The sequence below is a fragment of the Thamnophis elegans genome, chromosome 9 (genome assembly GCF_009769535.1).
Source record: "Thamnophis elegans isolate rThaEle1 chromosome 9, rThaEle1.pri, whole genome shotgun sequence".
Lineage (NCBI taxonomy): Eukaryota > Metazoa > Chordata > Lepidosauria > Squamata > Colubridae > Thamnophis > Thamnophis elegans.
Window position 1 is genome coordinate 3,977,131 of NC_045549.1, and position 26,102 is coordinate 4,003,232.

Genomic DNA, 26,102 nt, shown 5'->3' on the forward strand with positions numbered 1-26,102 from the left:
AAGTGGGATAAAATTAAATTAACATCTCGCTTAGCAACAGAAATATAGGACTCAATTGTGGTCATATGTTGGCCAGAATTCCTAGAAGGGCATTCCAGTCCCAAACGCGTTCAAGTTGCTTCCGGGATTGAGATGACGCTTTTCCGCCGCTCCACTGAAGGCTCCCCGCGTGTTACGTCATCCCTGACATAACTTCCGGTCTGTGGACTTGGAAGCACAGCGGGCAGCGTTTCTGCTCGCTCCTCTTGCGGTCGGCGGAACTGCATTTCCCGGCGTCCCTGGCGCCACTTCCGGATCCGGTTCAATTTTCGATCGTACCGCGACCGCGCTTCCCGTCCGATGCTGGCGGCGGGGCTGAGGGGCCTTCCCGGCCGGGCCGCCCTACTGGGCTGCGGCGCCCCGAGCCTGATCCCCGCGCGAGGCCGCAAGACCCGCTTCGACCCTCCGGCCAAATCCAAGGCGGACCGGATCAAGGTGCCGCCGCCCGTCGACCCGGCTGAGCTGCTGGTGGTCATCAACCGCTACAGGCAGTACAAGCGGGTGGTGGACGCCCTCAGGTGAGGCCCTCCGGGATTGCTGAGCCCATCATCCCCAGCAGGGAAGAGTCCTTGGAAGGGCAGGGAAGGGACTTGGGGGGCCTGTGAGGCTCTCGGGCCTGCTGAAGAGGAACCTCTCTCTCCCTTGTTTCTCTATCATTCTCCCTTATCTCTCTAGGTCTGCCTGTCTATCCTCCGTCTGTCTCTATGATCTACCTAGGTTAAGGTGACCAGATTTTCACACTTAGCGACCATTTTCACACTTAGCGACCGTTGCAGCATCCTCATGGTCACGTGATCAAAATTTTGATGTTTGGCAACAGTTACAATTTATATTTGTAAAATTTCTTTCTTTCTTTCTTTCTTTCTTTCTTTCTTTCTTTCTTTCTTTCTATATACGGAATCTATATCTACCTATTATTTCTCTGTCATTTATCATCCATCTGTCTAGCTATCTATCTCTATCATCTCTGTCTGTCTGTCTGTCTCTCCCTCTCCCTACCTACCTATCACCTATCTATCTGTCTGTCTGTCTGTCTATCTATCATCTATCTATTTATCTCCGTCTGTCTGTCTGTCTGTCTATCTATCTATCTATCTATCTATCTATCTATCTATCTATCTATCTATCATCTACCATCCATTGATCTCTATTCATCATCATCTATATTTGTCTGTCTGTCTCTGTCTATATCTGTTGATCTATCTATGATTTATATATCTATAGCTACCCATTTCTATTATTTCTCTATCATTTATCATCCATCTGTCTAGCTATCTATCTCTATCATCTCTGTCTGTCTCTCCCTCTCCCTACCTACCTATCACCTATCTATCTATCTGTCTGTCTGTCTGTCTATCATCTATCTATTTATCTCCGTCTGTCTGTCTGTCTGTCTATCTATCTATCTATCATCTACCATCCATTGATCTCTATTCATCATCATCTATATTTGTCTTTCTGTCTCTGTCTATATCTGTTGATCTATCTATGATTTATATATCTATAGCTACCCATTTCTATCATTTCTCTATCATTTATCATCCATCTGTCTAGCTATCTATCTCTATCATCTCTGTCTGTCTCTCCCTCTCCCTACCTACCTATCACCTATCTATCTATCTGTCTGTCTGTCTATCTATCATCTATCTATTTATCTCCGTCTGTCTGTCTGTCTATCTATCTATCTATCTATCATCTACCATCCATTGATCTCTATTCATCATCATCTATATTTGTCTGTCTGTCTCTATCTATATCTGTTGATCTATCTATGATTTATATATCTATAGCTACCCATTTCTATTATTTCTCTATCATTTATCATCCATCTGTCTAGCTATCTATCTCTATCATCTGTCTGTCTGTCTCTCCCTCTCCCTACCTACCTATCACCTATCTATCTATCTGTCTGTCTGTCTATCTATCATCTATCTATTTATCTCCGTCTGTCTGTCTGTCTGTCTGTCTATCTATCTATCATCTACCATCCATTGATCTCTATTCATCATCATCTATATTTGTCTGTCTGTCTCTGTCTATATCTGTTGATCTATCTATGATTTATATATCTATAGCTACCCATTTCTATTATTTCTCTATCCTTTATCATCTATCGCCTTTGTCTCTGTCTATATCAGTGTTTCTCAACCTTGGCAACTTGAAGATGTCTGTGGCTGGGGAATTCTGGGAATTGAAGTCCGGACATCTTCAAGTTGTCAAGGTTGAGAAACACTGGTCTATATCATCTGTCTATATCTATCTATGATCTAGGTATATATTTATATTTGTATTTATTTATCTTTATCTCTCTATTACTCTTCTCTATTGTTTCTCTGTCATCTATCCCTGTCTACCTTCTATCACTTGTCTGTCTATATCCATCCATCCCTATTTATATGAAGTGGGCAGCCATATAAATTTGATTCATCCATCCATCCATCCATCCATCCATCATCTTACCTATATCTATTAAATTTATTCCTGCCCATCTTGCTTGGGTGATTCTGGGCAGCTTACAATAACAAAATATTATTTTAAAAAACTAAACGGTAACATAATAAGTGCATTCAAATGAATAGAGAAATAGCCATGATGGTGGGGAGCACGCAATGGAGTGGAAGTGGGATCTTTCCAATTACAAACAATTTAAATTGAACTGAGATTCCACAGAAGTTTCTCCCAGGTACTAACCAGGCCTCACCCAGCTTAACCATCGAGCCCAGCTTATGTCAGGTGTCCTTATCTGCTGATGTGTCCATTGCTGAGCTCTATTTAATGCGATCATTGTTGGAGCAAGGGAGACCAGGCTGTCCTGATCTAGGCTTCCCCAGCAGCACGAAGCCGAGTCCTCATCCCGATAATCCTCTTTTATTTACAGTAAATTCCTCTCCAGCAAAGACTTTCCTCTCCCACAGTCTTTCAAGAGAGTTCACAATTACCAACCTATAACAGGCTTGGAGAGCAGCCAGGCCGATATCTTTCAGGCGCCACAATACTTGGCAAGAATGCAGGAATGAACTAATTGCCTCCTGCAAACTCCACTCCCCTTTTGCTCCTCTTTTATTCCCTCTGGGAGGGGCCATTCACCATCCACCTGTGGCCTTACTCCCAAGTCCACCCCTGTTCTTTAGCTCTTCCCTTCGTTTGGCAGTTCTGCGCATGCGCACACTGGGAACAGGCTCCAACTGTTCTTCTGCCTCACTAATGTCTGACTGTGGAGGCAGCTGATAACTGGCATATGGCCTTGGCCCCCTCTCTGCCTCCGACACAGAGCTCTCATCCGAGCCTTCCCCAGACTCCAGGACTGGCCCAGGTTCCTCCCCAACCTCCTCACTGTCCAAATCTGCTATCAGATCTGCTGGTGGGCCACAACACAGGCTGTCTAAAGAAATTCACCACCCCATCCCCTCTTTGTCTTTCAATCACATTGTACTTGTCAATCTGTCAACAAGTTGCCATGGTGAGGAAAGGCAGGAAGGAATGCATTCCACACATACCTTCAGCTAGAGTGATATCTCAGATTATTAGGGTTTGTGATGTGTGTACCTCATTGGTGAATGTGATTTATAACACAGACTGAGGGGAGAGAAAGAACAAGGCTAAAGCTCAGCCATAATTCAAATGAGGTTTAGATCTGACTTCAAAGCGGTATTGCCGAAATGGTGCTCCTAATAAATGACTGGATTTCTTTTGAAACTTGGCTTGAGGCTCATGAATTAATTAGGGCATCTTTCGGAAACCTGACAGGCTTTTCCTGACAGTGCCTTTGTTGTCCTCACAACAATCTTCTGAGCGGAGTTAAATGACAGCGCTTAGGGGTGCCAAGGGACTCCCTTGTATTTGGGGAGGAAATCTTTTCACCTTCTGTCCTGGCCTCTCCGCTAGATTTGAGATGAAGGAAGAAATACGATTTAAAACCTACGATCTCAGGCACGGGGAGACGGCGAAGCTGATGAAGAAAGCTCGGGACGAGGAACATCAACACCTCATGGCCTTGAACGACGCAGAAAACAAGCGTTTACTCGAGCGGAGGTAAGATCCGTGCGCACCTGCCTCATTCCACGCATTAGACAGCATCAAGTTCAGGAGAAGTGATAGCATTTCCCTGTCTCGCACTGGGAAGGCCAGGCGTGGATTGACGCGGCTAATTCTGGTTGCAATGATACAGATGTAATGTGGAGTTCTAGTTCTAGGCTGCATAAACAGAGGGATAGAATCAAGATCCCGTGAGGTTTTAATGCAACTCCGTCAACTAATCAAGATGTAACAACACAGCCAAGCAACCCGCTTGCAGCAACAAAGCCAGCACTCCACACACACACACCAATATTTATAGGAAGACAGCAGCTCTGATCACGCTTTGCTCACACAAGCACGAAGCCGAAGGCACCAGCCTGAAGATGGCGAGTGGGACCTCGTCGAAATGTCGCCAAGATACTCTCAATTTATCTATCTATCTATCTATCTATCTATCTATATATATATATATGTATGTATGTATGTATGTATGTATGTATGTATGTATGTATGTATGTATGTATGTTCACATTGTGAACAGTAGGTCGTCTCTTTCTTCCCTATTTCCACGCTAGGTTGGAGCGTCTCCGGCAGGAGGAATTACTGGAGAAGGCCCGTAAGCTACAAAGCGATCAAAACAGGGTGTCCTTTCAGGAGGAATTTCTCAAGAAGAAAGAGATGGAGGTGCTTCAGTTACAGGTAAAGCAGCCTGTTGTGGGCTGTCAACCGCTGGAATAGAGAGAGGAGAGGGGAGAGAGCGAGAGGGAGGGGGGAGAGAGAGAGAGCCCCCCCCCCCCAGCCCCCAGGAGCACTCTATAAGCCTCCCAAAGTCTATGCATGCCCTGTTTTTTTGCAAAAAAAAAAATATGGGCCCATTTTCACAATAAATGGGCCGTTTTTTTGCTCATTTTTGCCCCCACCCCCATAGCCCCCAGAATTGATTTTGATTTGATTTGATTTGTCTTGTATGCCGCCCACTCCCGAAGGACTCCGGGCGGCTCACAATAGACAAGGGAAAGGAGAAGAAAGGAGGGAAGGAAGGAGGGAAGGAAGAAGAGAAGGAGAGAAGAAAGGAGGGAAGGAAGGAGGGAATGTAGGAGAGAAGGAAGGGGGGAAGGAAGGAGGAAAGGAAGGGGGAAAGGAAGGAGAGAAGGAGAAAAGAAAGGAGGGAGGGAAGGAAGGAGGGAGGGAAGAAGAAGTAGGACCGTTGTAAGATAAGATGGATCTATGGGATGTTAAAAAAGCAATCTTCAAGTATATTGTTAACAGTAGGGAAAAATTGTTATAAATACATATTATTAATAACAGTTATGAGATCATATAATTGTGAATGTATATATGAAATTGATAAAATAAAATAAAAAAGACAAGGGAAAGGGGGAAAACTAGACAAAGACAACACTTTAAAAACAAAACCGCAACATTCACAATTTCCGTGGGGCTGGATATTTCACAGGCCCCCCGGCCAGCTGGAGCAGCCAGGACTTGGTGGCTTTGCGGAAGGCCGGGAGGGTAGTAAGGGTCCGGATCTCGACAGGGAGATCATTCCAGAGGGCTGGAGCTGCAACAGAGAAGGCTCTCCCCCGGGGGGTCGCCAGCCAACATTGGCTGGCAGATGGAATCCGGAGGAGACCTAACCTGTGAGATCTAATCGGTCTGAGGGAGGTAATCGGCAGGAGGCGGTCTCTCAGGTATCCAGGTCCGATGCCATGTAGGGCTTTATAGGTAGCGACCAGCAACTTGAAGCGGGTCCGGAGAGTAATGGGTAGCCAGTGCAGCTCGCGGAAGATAGGTGTGACATGGGTGTACCTGGGTGCACCCACAATCGCTCACGCAGCTGCGTTCTGGACTAACTGAAGTCTTCGAACACTCTTCAAGGGCAGCCCCATGTAGAGCGAGAAGCACTTTGCAGGCCTCTGATGGTCTCTGCATTCCCTGTTTTTCACAAAAAATGAGGTGTGCAGAGAGTTTGGGAGGCCTGCAGAGTGCAAAAACTTTTTTAAAAAAATTTACCTCTTCGAAATCTTGGTGCGTCTTATACTCGCCAAAATACGGTAATCATAATATTTAAGGATACAATCTGGTGCTGTTTAGCTTGGATCTCATTCTTGCTCCCTCTTTGCTCTTTCCGTTGCTCCAGGAAGAATCCCAGAACTTCATCACCCTGGAAAACCTAGACCAGCGGATCGAGGAGTGCCTCAACAAGACGCAGAACTACAATTTTGCCGTCGATAAAGAGGGGAGGATAGTTAAGAGGACAGCCATATCGTAGCCCGCTCCCCCACCCCTCTCGCGGGGGGAAGGAACGTTCCCTCCGGACCCCGAGGTTTGCTGCGAGCGATCGAGGGATGCCATACGGCTCCAACCCCATCCGCATCCCTGCTCTCGGAATGGGGAGTGGCGGATAATTCATGCTTCCCAAACTGGCCAAGTCTGATTTGGCAACTGCTCCGGTTCTTTTTCAGAAAGACATGGATCATCTTCAGTGATTTTGGGTGTGTGTGTGTTATTTTGGCATCTCATCCTGAGTTGCTTCTCGTTTTCGATCTCAGTTTTTGCAAGAGTGACCCTGCCTCTGTACGTATGCAAAACCGTTTTTGCTCCTTCCTTTTTCACAGATTGGCTTCGTCGGAAAAAGGCAACGATGTTTAGTGAAGTCTATTTTTGGGGGGTGGGGGTGGGGAACAATTGACCTATTCTCTAGGTTTTCTGGATTGCTCTGTAATTAAATACAATATTTTATTTTCTGGCTCCGAGCTGTTTATGTCAACTCTCGGTGTTGTCATGGGGACAGAACGGGGGTGGGGTGGGGAGTGTATTCCACGGATACTGTCGGCTGGAGTCGGATCTCAGATTATGGCAGCCGGCTTGGGAGGAGTGCATCTTATAGGGCAAATGTGATTTATGACACAGACTGAGGGCAGGAAAGGAACAGGGGTAAAGTTCTGAGAGAAATCAAAGCAGAGGCTTGACTGCGAACAGATCTTGCCTAATGGTGCTGTGAATAAATGACTGGTTTCGTATTGAAAACTTGACTCGATGCTTATGAATCAATTAGGGCCTTTTTAGGAAACCTGACAGTTTATTTGTCCTTTTTCTTTTTCCAGCACCGACTGAGTTCTTGGATGATTAATTCCTAAGCCCCGGTGGCACGCAGAGCCCTCTCTGCGGGCACGCCAGCTATCGCCCCAGCCCAGCTCCACCGTGCATGCGCACGAACCTCCCTCTGGCCAGCTGGTTTTCGGATCTGCACATGCACGGGGAATGGGACGCATGTGGGGGGGGTGCTCATATTGCATTTTGGGGCCTCGTGCAGTACTTCTGCGCCCCGTTCTGAGCCTGGAAATCCTCCTGCTCCAACCTAGAAGCCAAGACCAGGCGAAGGTGTGCGGGGTGCATACGCAGAGGGGAGCACGGGGGTGTATGGTCATGCAGACATGCGGGTGTGTGTGTGTGTCATGCGTGCATGCACAGTGGGCGGGCCACGGGAGGTGTCTGCCCCGCATTGCACTTTTGACAACAAAAGAGTTAGCCACCGCAGTCCTAAGCCATTTTGGAGAGTAACGACCAATGTCATCACCTAAACCTGTGCCTCCTACACAATTAGTAACACACAGATTTTTCAGTACAAGTAGTGCTCCACCTGCAACGATTCACTTAGTGACCATTCAGATTCGCAGCGGCCCTGAAAAACAAGTGGCTTATGAATGTTTTCCAAACGGCCCTCGCAGGAATCCCCACGGTCCCATGATCAGAATTCAGATTGTTAACGGACTCACATGTGTGACGGTTGCACTGTCCTGGGGGGTGGGGGTGGGGTTCACGTGATTTCCTTTAGCGACCTTGTGGACGAGTAAAATAAACAGGGAAGTCAGATTAACTTAACAACTGTGTTCCTAACTTAACTACAGTGAATCAGTTAACAACGCGGCGAGAAAGGTTACAAAACGGCAAAATTCACAATCATCTCACCTAGCAACGCAAATGTTGAGCACAATTTTGAAATCATTCTAATGAAATTGTAATCTTGCTGGAATAAAACTCGCAGACAAAATGCCAATGGTAAAAAAAAAATGCCACCGCATAAACGGTGTAGTAAAAGAATAGTCCCTTAAGTTATTCCTCCAGATTCGATGGCCCTTGGTACGGCCTTGTCTGTAACTCTGCACTGACAGGAAAAACATCTTTGGGGCTATAAGTTTAGAAGGCCAGAACGGAAACTTAAATGCTTAGGGCAAAAACGTGTCCATCCTTTGACAAGAATAAAAAGAATTAAAATGGAATGAAACAGCAGAGCAGAATAGGAACAGAATAGGAATAGAATAGAATAGAATTCTTTATCGGCCAAGAGTGATTGGACACACAAGGAATTGGTCTTCGGTGCATATGCTCTCAGTGTGCATAAAAAGACAAGATACATTCGTCACAAATCATAAGGTACAACAATGATAATTAATCATAGGGTACAAATAAGCAATCAGGAAACGATAGAATAGAATATAGAATAGAATAGAAATATAGAATAGAAATATAGAATAGAAATACAGAATAGAAATACAGAATAGAGTAGAATATAGAATAGAATAGAAATATAGAATGGAAATACGGAATAGAATGGAAATACGGAATAGAATAGAATATAGAATAGAAATGCAGAATAGAATAGAAATATACAATAGAAATATACAATAGAAATATAGAATACAATAGAAATATAGAATAGAGTAGAATATAGAATAGAAATAGAATAGAATATAGAATAGAAATATAGAATAGAAATATAGAATAGAAATACAGAATAGAAATACAGAATAGAGTAGAATATAGAATAGAAATATAGAATGGAAATACGGAATAGAATGGAAATACGGAATAGAATAGAATATAGAATAGAAATGCAGAATAGAATAGAAATATACAATAGAAATATACAATAGAAATATAGAATACAATAGAAATATAGAATAGAGTAGAATATAGAATAGAAATAGAATAGAATATAGAATAGAAATATAGAATAGAAATATAGAATACAATAGAAATATAGAACAGAATATAGAATAGAAATATAGAATAGAGTAGAATATAGAATAGAATATAGAATAGAAATACGGAATAGAATAAAATATAGAATAGAAATATGGAATAGGATAGAAATATAGAATGGAATGGAATGGAACAGATAATATGGAATGGAAAATAGAAGAATAGAATAGAATAGATTTTTTTATTGGCCGTGAACACAAGGAATTAGTCTCTGGTGTACATGTTTCTCAGTGTAACTAAGAATAAATAAAATATACAGCTAGTAATTAAAAATAATAAACCACGAACTGTAGAATTTTAACAAGTGGTGGGGTGGCCTAGAGGTGGCGTTCTCGCCTCACAATCCGGAGGTTTATGCGTTTGATCCTAGGTGTAGAGGCAGATATTTCTCTCTCTGGACACGATGATAATTTATCTGCTGAATATAACTCCGCATTGGCGACAGGAAGGGCATCCGGCCATTAAAACACTCTGCTTGCTCCATTCAGTTGCCCAGAGTCCACCCCACAAGGGATTATGGGGGTCGTTAAAAGATGATGGTGATGATGTAGGCAATTTAATGCCAGAAGATCTCAAATTCACAAAGGATGTTATGTCAACAAGACGTCACAGAGAAAAGCTCCAGCTCAGGAGTGATTCTTCCAAAAGCACACAAACTATTATTTATTTATTCATTTATTTATATTTCATTTATATACTTATATTTCATGTTTCTAGGCCGCCTGTCTTCCTCAAGGAAAGGGTTCTCTCTCTTTCTTTTTTTCATTTCTTTTTCTGAAGTTGTCCAGTCAGGATCCCAGCCTGATAAAATTGAAAAACACAGATTTGTGATCAACAGAATTTACTGAATTGCTGCATTTTCAACTTTCAAAGAAAAGTAATAATGTTTTTTTTTTTAAAAAAAAAATTCTGGTCTGATTAACCTTCTCCAGTTGGAAACAAAATATAAAAGCCAATCAGAGCACATGGAATGAACAATGTAGATTATGCACCTGTGATGGCGAACCTATGACACGCTGGCCACAGGTGGCACATGGAGCCATTTGTTAGGACACGCAAGGCGTTGCCCTGTCGGCTCCAGAGCGCATGCACGCACTGGCCAGCTGACTTCGGCCTTCTTTTGAGGCCGTTTTCCGCTTTCCAGAGGTTCTTGAAGCCTCCGGAGTGTGAAAAAACGGACCTAAGGGCAAACCGGACGTTCAGGAACGGGCTTCCAGTTTGCTCGTAGGGACGGGACCCCTGAAGGCTCCGGAGGGCAAAAAACGTCCCTACGAGCAAACCGGAAGTGACTTCCGGAGCGTTCAGGGGCCTTCAGAAGTCATTTCCGGTTTGCTCGTAGGACCGTTTTTTACCCTCTGGAGCCTTCAGAGGCTTCCCTGACGGCTCCGGGGGGGCAAAAACCGGCCTTACAAGCAAACCAGAAGTGACTTCTGGTTTGTTCGTAGGGCTGTTTTTTCGCCCTCCGGATCATGGAAGGCTGCAGAGGTCGAAAATTGACCCTACGGACCAACCGGAAGTCACCATTCCCGAACTTCTGGGTTCCCCATACATCTGTTTTTCACCCTCCAGAGGCTTCAATTCATATACAGATAGTCCTCGATTTACAACAATTCTTTTAGTGACCGTTTCAAGTTACAACAGCTCTGAAAAAAGTGTCTTACGACCGTTTTTCACACTTGCAACCCTTGAAGCCTCCCCTTGGTCACATGATCAAAATTCGGACCCATGGCAACTGATTCAGATTTATGGCGGTTGCAGTGTCCCAGCGTCACATGAAGAAGCGTGTTCCTAACTTAATCGTGGCTGTGATTCTCTTAACAACTGTGGCAAGAAAGGTCGTTAAAGGGGGCAAAACGTACTTAAGAAATGTCTCGCTTAGCAACGGAAATGTTGGGCTCAATTGTGGTCGTAAGTCAAGGATTACCTGTGCTGGTCACTTTATAACAGTTACTCTTCATATTCTTGCCTTTATCAGCCTGTATTCTGTAATCCTGTCATCGTGCCTCGGCTTACTCTATTTAGGAAAACCAGAGTTGCTCTTGGTTTACTCTGCAGAAACCTTGAATTATCTGTTCCGACCCAAGAGCATGAAGCCAACTTCTGGTCCCGACAAAGAACCCCTTTATTAATTGACTGTGAATTCTGCTCATTCACATCCAGCAAAGTCTTTTGAGGGAGGATTTACAGTCACAGACCTTATCTGGCTTGGAGGGCTGCCAGGCTTATATCGGCTTCCCAAGAGCATGAAGCAAACTCCTTGTCCCCCCCCCCCTAAAAAAAAACCCCTTTTATTAATTGACTGTGAATTCTGCTCATTCACATCCAGCAAAGTCTTTCAAGGGAGGATTTACGGTCACAGACCTTATCTGGCTTGGAGAGCTGCCAGGCCGATCTCTGCAAAACTTGGCCAGGAGTCTCAGAGACTCACGAGCCAATGAAGTGAACAAATTGTCTCCTGCAAACTCCACTCCCCTTTCGGTCCTCTTTTATTTCCTCTGGGAGGGGCCATTCACCGTCCACCTGTGGCCTTACTCCCAAGTCGACTCCTGTTCTTTAGCTCTTCCCTTCGTCTGGCAGCTCTGTGCAGGCAAACACTGGGAACAGGCTCCAGCTGTTCTTCTGCCTCACTGATGTCTGACTCCGAAGGCAGCTGATAACTGTCGGACGGCCCTGTCCCACTCTCTGCCTCCAACACAGAGCCCTCATCAGAGCCTTCCCCAGACTCCAGGACCGGCCCAGGTTCCTCCCCAACCTCCCCACTGTCCGAATCTGCTGCCAGCCCTGCTGGCGGCCCACAACATTATCTCTAAACACCCTCACAATTATATTTGTGTGTTTCCCTTTTGGAATATTGTTTATTCTGTCTTCATGCCTTGCTCCTTGGACAACCTATTTCCTCAAACCATATAATAATGCAAAGGGACTGTTTCATTGAAAGCCACCCCCGCAATCCATCTTGCCAAAGATGTCCTTGAGAAGCTCTCCTACAATGGATCTTTTCATCCAGTGGCACGATCTTCTCCAGAAGAATCCAATGTTTTGGTGCTTTTCCAAATATCAAGTGGATTTACTTCTTGTTTTTTTTTTCCCTCCTGGAAAACGTTTCGCTTCTCATCCAAGAAGCTTCTTCAGAACTTCGATGAGAAGCGAACCGTTTTTCTGAAGAAAGTCCAGCTGGAAAGAAAGCAACTTTGGGGGACAACGACGACCTGGATGATGGAGGATCTCATCTAGACAAAACTCCCAACGGCTTACCAGTAAGTGCTTCACCACTTTATCACTTGGGACTTCTGGAAACGGGCAGCCTCCTCCATCACAAAGTTTGCTCTCTTCAGAGTCCTGGAAAGGAGGCCAGGGAAGAGAAAAGGGCAGATTAACAGAGTTGGAAGGGACCTTGTGGGTCATCTAGTCCAGCCCTCCAAGCAGGAAACCTTACACCACTGAGGCCAAACTGACTGCAGTTCTGCAGTTCTGCAGTTCGGCTGTTCAAATCTCACCGGCTCAGGGTTGACTCAGCCTTCCATCCTTCCGAGGTGGGTGAAATGAGGACCCGGATTGTTGTTGGGGGCAATATCCTGACTCTGTAAACCGCTTAGAGAGGGCTGAAAGCCCTATGAAGCGGTATATAACTCTAACTGCTATTGCTATTGCTATCTATCTATCTATCTATCTATCTATCTATCTATCTATCTATCTATCTATCTATCATCTATCTATCTATCTATCTATCTATCTATCTATCTATCTATCTATCTATCTATCGGATTGTTGGGGGCAATATGCTGACTCTGTAAACTGCTTAGAGAGGGCTGAAAGCCCTATGAAGCGGTATATAAGTCTAACTGCTATTGCTATTGCTATCATCTTTGTTGCTCTTCTCTGCACTTTTTCTAGAGTCTCCGCATCTATAGTTTTATAGATTTAAGTCTGCTTTCCCTGAGCTGGCAGCTATCCAAAGTCTTGGTCCACAGCTTCCGTCCTCTCTGACTAGCTGGCTACCTGGCTACCTCTCGTCCGTTTAAGGCATCTGGAATGAGCAATGTGGACGGGAGATCGAGTCTCGCGTTGATGTACCTCAAAGTTTCCAGGGAACGCAATTCCTCGCTTCCCTCCGGGATACCAGCCGTGGGACCAGTGCTGAGCTCTTGCCAGCTGCAGGCCGATAGAGAAAACGATGCAGAAGGAGACCAGGAGGGATCGTTTGTACGCCATGATCTCTGCGGAATCTTGAAGGATGGGGAAGAATGGAAAATTGGGAATCTTTCTTGGCAGGGTTACTCTCGGCATTCAAGTCTCAACCCAGCCCTATGAAAAGATGTGGGAAGATTAGCACCCACCTCTCTCCTAGGAGAATGAAATATTCTAGGAAATATTGAAAAAGGCAGAGTGTTATATTTCCCTGGATGAGAAATGGGGAAGCAGGCTCACTCGGAATAGCCCCCCTACCCTCCTCAACAGCCCACAGCAGTTGTCAGCACTTAAGAGAGGAAGAGATAGATAGCTCTATTCATAAGCTAATGCCCTCCCCCCCAAGATCCCACAAAGGTAGGATTAGCCCTCTACCCATCTAGCAACAGAACTCATCACATGTCACCTGGGGAGGTTACATCACCCTGCAAGGCTCAACCAAGCTTGGGACTCAAGACCCCTGCATGGCCCCATGGGAGTCTGACAACCAATCAGAATACATTCCTTACACAGGAACAGGAAGCTCCAGGGCGGGGCCCAAGGGAGGGTATTAAAAATGCTGGAAAAACTGCAGACTACAGGAACCATTTGCACCACTCAGGTGACCCTGAGGACAGAGATCAACCTCCCAGTGGCCTCAACGACCCTCTAAAAGGAGGCAAATGACCAGCTGTCTGCAAGGACTATCAATCCTTCCATCCCCCACCATCCAGCCAGAGCAGAAGAAGCTTCTTGGATGAGAAGAGAAACATCTTCAAGAGAAAAAAGCCCAAGAAAGTCGTTGCCTTGTGAAAAAAGCACCTTTGGGACTCTAATGTTCAGGAGGAAGATTTGGAGGCGTCCTTGCTGCTTTCTGGTTGTTTTCTTGCACTAGCACTGATGATGTTCCCTAGTTGGGTCATGAAACGTCTGCAAGAAAACCACCAAGCTCAGAGAGCACCAAGGACTCCACGGTCCTCCTCCTCCTCCTCCAATCTCATTCCCTTGTAGCACTGATGACGTTACCTAGTTGGATCATGAAATATCTGCAAGAAAACAACCCAGCTCGGAGCCCCAAGGAGCCCTCATTCCAACCCTGAGCTACAAATATTCTCCTTTATTGGTAGTAATCTATACTGCTGGCCCCACAACCATCTTTCTTTCTTTCTTTCTTTCTTTCTTTCTTTCTTTCTTTCTTTCTTTCTTTCTTTCTTTTTCTTTCTTTGGGTTCCTTCTTTCTGTGTCTTTTTTGCGTTCCTCCCTGGCTTCCCCTTCCTCCCGCCCTCTCTTTTTCTTCCTTCCTTCCTTTCTCTTTATTTTCCTTCCTTCTTTTTCTTTCTTTCCTTCCTTCTTTCTGTATCTTACTCTTCCTTCCTTCTTTCTCTCTTCCTTTTTCCTTCCTTCTTCCTTTCTCCCTTCCTCCTCCCTCCCTTCCTTTCTTTCCTCTTTTCTTCCAACCTTTCTTTCTCTTTCTTTCATCTTCCTTCCCTCATTCCTTCCTCCTTTTTCTTTCTTTCCTTTCTTCCTTCTTTCTGTCTCTTTCTTTCACTTTGTTCCTTCTTTCTTTCTTTCTTTCTTTCTTCCTTCTCCATCCCTCCATCCTTTTTCTTTCCCTCCTTCCTTCTTTCCTTCCTTCCTTTTTGTATCTTTCTCTTTCTTCCGTCTTTCTCTTGCTTTCTTCCTTCTTCCCTTTTTCCTTTCTTTTTTCCTTTCTTCCTTCTTTCCTTCCTTACTTCCTTGTTCCTTCCTCCCTCTTTCCTTTCTCCCTCCCTCCTTCCTTCTTTTTTCCTTCTTTCTGTTTCTTTTTTCCTTCCTTCCTTCCTCCTTCCCTCCCTCCCTCCCTTCTTTTTCAGAGCATCTACTGCTCACATCACTTATTTCAAGAGCCCAGTTGCACCTAAGAAGGACCTTTTTTCTTTCCTTAAAAAAAAACCACCATTTGCTCTGATTTGTTTTCCTAGAGCTGAGGAAACTATTTTTTTTAATTTTTATTTTATCAATTTCATATATACAATCACAATTATATGATCTCATAACTGTTATTAATAATATGTATTTATAACAATTTTTTTCCCTACAGTTGACAATATACTTGAAGATTGCTTTCTTACCATCCCATAGATCCATCTTATCTTACAACGGTCCTACTTCTTCTTCCCTCCCTCTTTCCTTCCCTCGTTTCTTCTCTCCTGCTCTCCTTCCTTCCCTCCTTCTTTCCCTCCCTCCTTCCCCCTTCCCTCCTTCTCTCCTTCCCTCCTTCCTTCCCTCCTTTCTTTTTTCCTTCTCTTCTTCCTTTCCCCCTTCCTTTCCTCCTTCCTTTCCCCCTTCCTTCTCTCCTACATTCCCTCCTTCCTTCCCTCCTTTCTTCTCTCCTTCCCTCCTTCCTTCCCTCCTTCCTTCTCTCCTTCTCTCCTTCCTTCCCTCCCTCCTTCCCTCCCTCCTTCCTATCCCCCTTTCTTCTCTTTCTTCTCTCCTTCCTTCCTTCCTCCTCTCCTTTCCCTTCTCTCCTTCCCCTTCCTCCCCTTTACCCTTCCCCTCTTCTTCCCCTTCCTCCCCTCTTTCCTACTCTTACATTCCCTCCCATTCTTCCTCTGCCTTTCCCTTTCTCCTATTCCTCTCCTTTCTCCTGAGGAAACTTTAAACGATGCCAAGCAAAGAATGAGCACCCAAATTGAGCAAAGAACGATAGAAGAAAACGGGCACATTCCTGCAACAGACACCCACCACTCCCTCCTTTCAATAATCCAATAGTCCAATTTTGCAAGGCTACGAGGGCAGTTCATTTCACCTGGGCCCCCCAGGTTCACCAACCGCCCACATTTCACTGATCGGGGTGTGCAAAAACTCTGCCCCTTTGCAATCTTACATTCGCCTGCAATTGCAATAATTATATCTGCCCATCTGAGCACCCGGTTTCGTATCCCTCCCTTCACCCAAGTTGCTAAGAAGATGCGAACTTCTCACGAGAAGCTTAGCCCAAATAATTCTGCTCACCTCCGATGGATTCTTAAGTCCTCCTCCTCCGTCCGCAGATCTGACCGGAGCTCAAGCACCACGCTGTGAATACTTATACTCCTTCCCATGTGCGCCGGGAAAATCATTGGTCACCCAATTTGACGTTAGCTGCATCTTAAACTGGGTGGAAGATCTTTTTGAGCCTCCAGGATGATTTCTGCTGAGGTTGTGCAATGCTGGGACTTTTTCAGCCGTCTGTCTTTGGACTCTCTTGAGCTGGCAAAGACTTAATGAAAAAGCCTTATAAAATATTTAGCATCAATTGGTCTCAGCCGGCAAATGGCCTACATTAAGCTTGCAAGCTAAGCAAGATGGGCTGTGGGGAAAATTTGGATGGGACAATTAGAACAGTTAATCAGTGGAACAGAAGTTGCCTCCGGAAGTTGCTAATGCCCCAACATTGGAAGTCTTTAAGAAGATGCTGGATAGCCATTTGTCTGGAACGGTGTAGGGTTTCCTGCCTAGGCAGGGGGTTGTACTAGAAGACCTCCAAGGTCCCTTCCAACTCTGCTATTGTATTAATAGCAATAGCTCTTAGACTTATAGACCGCTTCACGGTGCTTCACAGCCCTCTCTAAGGGGTTTGCAGAGTCAGCCCCTTGCCCCCAACAATCTGGGTCCTCATTTGACCCACCTCGAAAGGACGGAAGGCTGAGTCAACCTTGAACCGGTCAGGATCGAACTGTTGGCAGGCAGGTGAATTAGCCTGCAATATGGCCTTCTAACCACTGAGCCAACACAGCTCTTTCCTTCCTTCTTTTCTTCCTTCCTAAATAGCAGGAGCAGAGTTATATACCGCTTCACAGTACGTTCTCTTAAGGGGTTTAGAGTCAGCATATTGCCGCTCAATAATCTGGCTCCTCATTTGACCCACCTCGGAAGGATGGAAGGCTGAGTCAACCTTGAGCCGGTCAGGATCGAACTGCTGGCAGTCGGCAGAATTAGCCTGCAATATTGCATTCTAACCACTGTGTCACCACCAGGAAGGAGAATGAGAAAGGGAATTAAGAGAGGAAGGAAGGAAGGAAGGAAAATAGCAATAGCCCTTAGACTTATATACCGCTTCACAAGGCTTTAGCCCTCTCTAAGTGGTTTACAGCGTCAAACCTGAGCTGGTCAGGATCGAACTGCAATGCTACACTCTAAGCACTCTGCCACCAGGGCTCTTGTTAGAGAATTCTGTAATTAGGCAGTCCTTGACTTAAAACAGTTCATTTAGTGACCGTTCAAAGTTACCAATGGCCCTGGAAAAAGTTACTTTTGATTGTTTTTCATACTCACAACCGTTGTGGCATCCCCAGGGTTACGTTATCACTTGGCAACTGATTCATATTTAGGATGGTTGCAGTGTTTCGTGGTCATGTGATTCCCCTTTTGTGACCTTCTGGGCAAGCTACGTCAGTGGGGAACCCAGATTCACTTAACAACCATGTGACGAACTTTAACAACTGCAGTGATTCACTAAACAGCTGGGGGAAGATAGGTTGTAAAATGGGGCAAAATTCACTGAACAAATGTCTCATTTAGCAACAGAAATTCTAGATAAGACAGAGACAGAGATAGATAGATGATAAATAAATAGATGGAGATGTTAGATTAGATAGATAGATAGATAGATAGATAGATAGATAGATAGATAGATAGATAGATAGATAGATAGATAGATAGATAGATGATAGATAGATATAGATAGATGGAATATAGAAAGAAAGAAAGAAAGAAAGAAAGAAAGAAAGAAAGATAGATAGATAGATAGATAGATAGAATAAGATGATAGATAGGATAGATAGATATAGATAGATAGATGGAATAGAGATAGGTAGGTAGGTAGGTAGGTAGATAGATAGGATAGAGATAAATAGATAGATATAGATATAGATAGATGGATGGATAGACAGACAGACAGATAGGCTAAAGATAGATAATAGAGAGGTAGGTAGGTAGGTAGGTAGATAGAATAGAGAGGATAGAGATAGATTGATTGGTATAGATATAGATAGATGGATAGATAGACAGACAGACAGATAGGAGAGATAGATAATAGATAGGTAGGTAGGTAGGTAGGTAGGTAGGTAGGTAGGTAGGATAGAGATAAACAGATTGATTGATATTAGACAGATATAGATAGATGGATGGATGGATGGATGGATGGATAGAGAAAGAATACAGTATATGTAGGAATATACATAATTTTGTATTTATTTATTTTGTTAAGTTCATGTTGTGTATATTGGAAGTGGAGGCCCTTTGAGAGCTGTGTGCAACAAAATTTCATTTTATTGTATGCCAATTAGTGTACATTTCAAAATGACAATAAAGGTTTTTTTTTTCCTATTCTGTTCCATTCGATTCTAGATAACTAAATAGCTAGATGATAGATAGATACTTGCAATATTTCTCCTGCGAACCCAGAAGATTGGGGTCTTCTTTTAAGACTCCAGCTGTTTTTAAAATACATATAGAAAACTACGGGTGGGCTGGACAAGAGGGCTGACTTAGTTCGGCTTAGTAAGGCTGTTTTAGTTCGGATTCAAGCTCTAGTAATCGTCCCCGGGGAAATCTAAAATGTGATCTAAGAGAGGCCGGGGCAAACTGGTTCTTTTTCAACGCTGTGATTCTAACTCCCTTCCGCTCAAGCCAACATCCAAGTTGACGGCATCTGGAACCAGGCACATCTGGATGGGTCTGAATTTAGCGCCAGAAGCCCCTGGAAGAGAAGGGACTTTTGTGAACTTTTGTCAGCCTCGGTACTGCTTGTGTCCCTGTTCTGTCTGACGCGACAAAATCTCATTACAAACCCAAACAGAGCCGTTAATTGACAATTGGAAAGTGCAGACGGAGATCTCCCAGGAATCCAAAGTGACCGGGCGTATTTCTGAAGCTGGTTTAGGCGGTGTTGGACTGCACATACCTTAACAACCGGTTTGCTGCTTGTGAGCGCACGGGCCCACATCAACCTCAGATATGCAGATGATACCACTCTAATGGCAGAAAGTGAAGAGGAACTAAAGAGCCTCTGGATGCGGGTGAAGGAGGAGAGTGCAAAAGTTGGCTTGAAACTCAACATTAAGAAAGCTAAGATCATGGCATCCGGCCTTCTCAACTCCTGGAGAATAGATGGGGAAGAAATGGAGGTAGTAACAGATTTTATTTTCCCGGGCTCTTAAGATCACCGCAGATGGGGACTGCAGGCGAGAAATGAAGAAGACGTTTGCTCCCAGGGAGGAAAGCTATGCCAAATCTAGACAGCATCCTAAAAAGCAGAGACATCACCCTGCCAACAAAAGTATAGTCAAGGCTATGGTTTCCCCAGTTGCAATGGATGGCTGTGGAAGCTGGACCATAAGGAAGGCTGAGCGCCAAAGAATGGAGGCCTTTGAACTCGGGTGCTGGAGAAGAAGACTCCTGCATTGAGTCCCTTGGACTGCAAGGCCATCCAACCGGTCAGTCCTGGAGGAGATCAACCCTGGCTGCTCTTTAGAAGGCCAGATCCTGAAGAGGAAAGTCAAATGTTTTGGCCACCTAATGAGAAGGAAGGACTCCCTGGAGAAGAGCCTCATGCTGGGAACGATGGAGGGCAAAAGAAGAAGAAAGGGACGGCAGAGAATGAGGTAGTTGGATGGAGTCACCAAAGCAGTTGGCGTGAGTTTCAATGGACTCCAGAGGATGGTAGAGGACAGGAAGGCCTGGAGGAACGTTGTCCATGGGGTCACGATGGGTCGGACACGACTTCCCAACTAATAACAACAAAACACTGGGGCAGATAGGTGGGTATTTGCGCAGGTAGCAACTACTGGTTTGATCGAACCAGTCTGAACCAGCTGCAGCCCACCACTGGGTTTAGGGTAACAGCAACAAATTAGAAACTTCTTCAAGTTTCACAGGAAGTGTTAATACCACTTTATAAGGCCTTGGTAAGGCCACACTTGGAATACGGCATCCATTTTTGGTTGCCACGGTTTAAAAAAGATGTGGAGACTCTGGAAAGAGTCCAGAGAAGAGCAACAAAGAGGATTAGGGGACTGGAGGCTAAAACATACGAAGAACGGTTGCAGGAACTGGGTACGTCTAGTTTAATGAAAAGAAGGACCAGGGGAGACAGGATAGCATCTTCCAATCTCTCAGGGGTTGCCACAAAGAAGAGGGAGTCAAGCTATTCTCCAGGGCACCTGAGGGCAGAACAAGAAGCAATGGGTGGAAACTAAGCCAGGAGAGAAGCAACTTAGAACTGAGAAGGAATTTCCTGACAGTTAGAACAATTAATCAGTGGAACAGAAGTTGCCTCCAGAAGTTGTGAATGCCCCAACACTGGAAGAGTTGGATAACTACTTGTCTGAAATGGTGTAGAGTTTCCTGCCTAAGCAGGGGGTTGGACTAGAAGACCTCTAAGGTCCCTTCTAACTCTGTTATTCTATTCTATTCCATTCCATTCTATTCCATTCCATATTTTCTATTCCTTTCCATTCCATTCCACTCTATTCTACATTCTAATCTATTCTATCTTTTGTCTTCCATTCTATTCTATTCATCTTTTAATGATGATCAAAAGAGAGAAGGATAAAAAGTTTACCAACACAAGAAGCCTCATCTGCTGGTCGTCCTTTGCTCCCTCTGCAATGGAAATCTTGCAAATCTAATTTTAAGCAAGGCCACGGGCTAATTTTATCCCGCCCGGTTTCTTCTGAAATTGTGTATTTTAAGAAAAAGCAGCAAACACAGCTACTCAAACAAACGGTCCGTCAGGAGGTCGGATGCCAAGAAGCGCGTCATGTCTCCTGCCTCACCGTCCCGTCTGCCAAGGATTGGATTCGAGAGGATAAACAAACATCAGCCAGACGAATGAGGGGGGCATCTCGGCTTGCGAAGGTAGCCGTGGCGGAAAGAACTAATTCAGGAAACACGTTTTGTTTTGTGAAATCGGTTGCCGAGTGTTTTTGTCGCACACACACAAAAAAAAGTACCACATTGGATCCCGGAGTTAGGAAGTGTGGCTTTTTCCGTGGCAGCCCCTGACCTATGGAACTCCTTGCCTCATGAAGTTAGGCAGGCCTCCATTCTTTTAGCCTCCTGCAAGAGTTCTGTATCTCAGACTCACGTTGTGAGTGATGCCACGGATGTCCTGTCCCCCAGCCAGCTTTCATGCCTAAGGCAGGACTAGAACTCACCGTCGCCTGGTCCTTGGTCCAGTCATCCCGCTGGCTTTTATCCCTGAGGCGGGACTAGAACTCACCCTCTTCCAATCATTGGCCGAAAGTTCATCCAATCAGTTTTCAGGTCTAAGGCAGGCTAGAACTCATAGTCCCCTGGTGATTGACCCAAAGTCATCCAGGAACCTTTCATGGAACTAGAACTCACTTTCTCCTGGTGATTGGTCCAAAGTCACCCAGCCAGCTTTCATGCCTGGGGTTGGACTAGAACTCACCGTCAACTGGTTTCCAGCCTGGTGCCTTCACTCAATTGAATCCATGAGGCTAGTAGTCACCGATTGGCTTGGCCCCCAAATATCAATCTAAAATGGGTCAAGGATCTTGTTTGTGTCTTCAAATAAGCCAAGATGTGTTAATTAGGATGGGCTATTTTGTCACCTTTCTGTCCAGGAAGCAAGGCAAATGTTACTTACCAAGTAACTAGCAATGATCAAAGTAGGCCTAGTGTTCTGACCGAGGCTTCCCGAGAGCCTGAAGCCAACTCCTCGTCCCGACAAAAAACCCTTTTATTAATCGACTGTGAATTCTGCTCTTTCACATCCAGCAAAGTCTTTCAAGGGAGGATTTACGGTCACAGACCTTATCTGGCTTGGAGAGCTGCCAGGCTGAGATCTGCAAAACTTGGCAAGGAGTCTCGGAGAGTCACAAACCAATGAAGCGAACTGATTGTCTCCTGCAAACTCCACTCCCCTTTCGCTCCTCTTTTATGTCCTCTGGGAGGGGCCATTCACCGTCCACCAGTGGCCTTACTCCCAAGTCGACCCCTGTTCTTTAGCTCTTCCCTTCGTCTGGTAACTCTGCGCATGCACACACTGGGAACAGGCTCCACCTGTTCTTCTGCCTCACTGATGTCCGACTCTGAAGGCAGCTGATAACTGTCATGGCTCTGTCCCCCTCTCTGCCTCCGACACAGAGCCCTCCTCAGAGCCTTCCCCAAACTCCAGGACTGGCCCAGGTTCCTCCCCAACCTCCTCACTGTCCAAATCTGCTACCAGCTCCACTGGCCACTGACGGGCCATAACACAGTTAGAAACCACACATGGAGAATGAAACATCTGCAGGGCTTCCAAATTCAAATTAACCCATCGTCCATCAATTAAAGGAATGACTTGATTGCAAGACAAAAACGAAAATACGGGCCTAAGAGCATCCAAGGATAATCTTAAGGTTTGTTTCCTCCACCCCCACGGGTGTGTTTGAATCCTCCATCTGGTAGTCCTGGACTTACAACTGTCCATTTAGCGACCGTTCAGAGTTACGACAGAACGGACAAAAGCAACTTATGAGTGTTTTTGACACTTACGACCATTGTATTCCCAGGATTACCTCATTCAAATTCGGACGCTTGGCAACTGGTTCGTATTTACGACAGTCCCAGGTGTGTGTGTGTGTGCGTGTGTGTGTGCAACATGATCCCCTTCTGAGACAAAGAGGGAAGCCTGATTCACTGAAAGTCCTCATTGCTAACGGACCCACCGCCGTGTCCGCTTAACAACGGTGGCCGGAAAGAGGGCAAAGCTCGCCGACGTCTCGCTTCGCGACAAAACGTTTGGACTTGGGTGGCGGTCGCGGAGTCGAGGAGGAGGAGGAGGACGACGCGCGCGGCCTTATTTCCATGGCGGTAGAAGAAAGAACCAGCCCAGTTAAAAAATAAAAAGAAAAGCATTTACTTGGTCAACAAAAATAAATACAAGATATTAAGACATTCGGAATGAGGCAAAGAGAAGAATTACAATTACAGAGAGGAAGGGGAGGGGGACACAGTTTACACAGGCTGCCTTGGCGTAATCCTGGGGGTGGGGAGGCGGGGGGGGGACAAGAAACTTGGTTTTGGCACAAAGCAGGACCCCTCTTGTTAAGGCAGCTACGATGCCCCCTCAAACGGCAAGCCCAAGGAGAGAATGAAAGCGAGACAAAATATGTGCCTATCTATGTGCCCACCGACACCACAATCTGTTTATAATGTATAGCTTTAGGATGGGAAGATGCGCGTATATAAGGTAGCCGGGAATCCACTAATAAGTTGCACCGATAAAGAAGGGTAATTTGTAGCTCGGGGTTGAAATGAGGAGTCCGTGGTGCTCTCCGAACTTGGTGGTTTTCTTGCAGGCGTTTCGTGACCCAACTAGGTAACATCATCAGTGCTAGAAGGGAGTCGGGTTTGTGGAGAGGAGGAGGAGGAGGAGGACTGTGGGGTCCTTGGTGCTCTTTAAGCTTGGTGGTTTTCTTGCAGGCTTTTCATGGCCCAACTAGGTAACATCATCAGTGCTAGAAGGGAGTGGGGTGTGTGGAGAGGAGAAGGACTGTGGGGTCCTTGGTCCTCTCTAAGCTTGGTGGTTTTCTTGCAGACGTTTCATGGCCCAACTAGGTAATATCATCAGTGCTAGAAGGGAGCGGGTTGGAGGAGGACAATGACTGTAGGATTTTTGGTGCTCTCCAAGTTTGATTGCATTCTTGGAGACATTCCATGACCCAACTAGGTAACATCAAGGCTACAAAAGGAGTGAGGTCTGCTCTTTTGGTAGTTCCTTGATAGGGTTAATGGAACTTGGTAGGTGGTGCTACCAACTCAGACAAACGATAAACAACAGCTTAATCAAGGAACTACCAAGAAAACAACACTCCCATCGACAGAGCGAGCCACTTCTATGTACACAAGAGAGGAAACCCCGCTCCCTACTAGCACTGATGATGCTACCTAGTTGGGTCGTGAAACGCCGGAAAGAAAACTACCCAGCTCAGAGAGCACCGAGGAGCCCTCATCTGCTCCAGGTTTCAGCAAGCCTCTGTGGTTTGAGATGTGCCAAGACGGAAGGGAGGACTTCACGTATCAAGGTCTCCTCATCCACGCCCCACACCGGATGGAGCGTGAGAATCTTACATTTTTACTCAGCCGTTTCTGTGATCTAGTAAGATCAGCCCTGCTTCTCTCTAGACTGGCATGAACTTCCAGAGGCTTCCCTCAAGATGCTTCGGCTAGGGAAGAGCGAGAAGATCTAGGATCTCCCAAACTCCTGAAGAGGTTCTTCAACAGCCCAGATTCAGGGCCTCCTGCCCAGTTGGCGTCTTCCCAAGCAAATCTCACAGTTGAGATGGGCCACATCTGGAAGGCACAAAACCCAGGAAAGATGGTAGCAGAGGTGGGTTCCTACCGGTACGGTCGAATAGATAGTAACTCTGGTGGACACGACCGTACCAGTTCTATCCTCGGAGGCGCCAACTTGATTTTCTGTTCTGCACATGCGTGGAAAAATCTTCCTTGAAAACAATGTAAATTTTATTCCTTTTATAATGTTGTGCGCAGAAAGTCTTAAGTGCAAATGTGTATGTGTGTGTTTGATGCGTGGGCGAACGAAGCTAGCGCCCGCGCGCAAACTTTTTCAGGCGCCGAACTGGTAGTAATGGCAGCAGGAAGCCATCCCTGGATGGTAGGTGTCTCCCTCACCCATGGTTGCACCTAAGGACCGATCCTTCTCTCTGCTTGAGAGAATCACACGGGGCAGCTGAACCCAGAGAGGGAATTCACAACCATGTGTAGCCCTTGTTGAGAAACACTGCAATAGATAGTATGCTTCTAACAAGAGACGGGGGAAAGGAAAAAGGAAGCAGGCGGGAAAGGGAGTTTAAACTCTTGGTTTGGGTGGGCAAGAAGGAACACATCCCAAATGCATTGGGGAATGTTATATCCTGCCCCACCACTTGTGTGAAGGAACAAATCACAAATGGTTAAAGTCCACAAATGAAGATACAGTTGGTTCTTCACGTACAGTATTAAGAGATGAACAGAGTTGGAAGGGACCTTGCAGGCCATCTAGTCCAACCCCCTGCCCAAGCAGGAGTCCCTACATTTGCCTCTACCTAGGATCGAACCCACAACCTTCTGATTGTGAGGCGAGCGCCCCGCCTCTAGGCCACGGCAGCTTCCTACTTCGTTACAATGCAAGTAGTATCGTCTTGGTATTTTGATTTCTTGGTTTCATCATTCGGTCGATGAAAAACTTAACTCATCCCCTCTATCGGAAGTGGCATTCTAGCGGTTCGGACTGGTTTGCCCGAAGCGGTAGTGGAATACCCAGCAGTGTTCGGCTAGCTGTTTTACTTAATATACCTTTTATTTACCCTTTTTTGCGGTGTGTTATTTTCAGTGGAATTTAAAAAAAATACGAGCGTACCCTTGTAAACGCAGAAAGCTGCACTCCCAATGAAGAGGGGGAATGAAAATACAGGAAGATGATCCAGGTTGAGAGGAAAATGTTCTTTTTAAAAAAAAAAAAAAAATCCTTCCAGGGGTGAAATGCTCTGAAATCTGCTACCGGTTTTCTTTGCACGCACATACGTACCACAGGCGCTAAGAAGCCTTTTCGGAGTCCGAGTAGAACAGCGGGTGGGGAGAGGGAGGGGAACAGCAGCGCTGCGCAATATAGATTCGCTAGAAAGAGAATATAAATCGTGCGGTTCAGCTGACTACCAGTTCGCCCGTACCTGTAGCATTTTTATTTTACTACCGATTCGGGAAAAACGGTTAACATTTCCCACTACCGCTTCAGGCAAACCGTCCCAAACCGGTAGCATTCCACCTGATTCCTTCCGTATCTCCTTCATTTTTTCCAA

At 45.4% G+C, this 26,102-nt stretch overlaps 1 protein-coding gene across 1 annotated transcript; it reads left to right on the forward strand.

Annotated features, from left to right (window-relative positions):
* The first annotated feature begins 271 nt into the window (after positions 1 to 271).
* Positions 272 to 6,798, forward strand: LOC116512886 (28S ribosomal protein S26, mitochondrial-like). Its single transcript, XM_032223558.1, has 4 exons — positions 272 to 557; positions 3,925 to 4,071; positions 4,632 to 4,755; positions 6,197 to 6,798. The coding sequence occupies exons 1-4, from the start codon at positions 340 to 342 to the stop codon at positions 6,326 to 6,328; spliced, it is 621 nt and encodes a 206-aa protein (XP_032079449.1). The 5' UTR covers positions 272 to 339; the 3' UTR covers positions 6,329 to 6,798.
* Positions 6,799 to 26,102: the final 19,304 nt, after the last annotated feature.

What these genes read in the sequence shown, in the direction of transcription:
- LOC116512886 (XM_032223558.1), top strand. Translation starts at nt 340, where the DNA reads ATGCTGGCGGCGGGGCTGAGGGGCCTTCCCGGCCGGGCCGCCCTACTG. An exon ending in CGGGTGGTGGACGCCCTCAG is followed by an intron (nt 558 to 3,924) that starts GTGAGGCCCTCC and finishes CCTCTCCGCTAG; the next exon opens with ATTTGAGATGAAGGAAGAAA. An exon ending in AAGCGTTTACTCGAGCGGAG is followed by an intron (nt 4,072 to 4,631) that starts GTAAGATCCGTG and finishes TTTCCACGCTAG; the next exon opens with GTTGGAGCGTCTCCGGCAGG.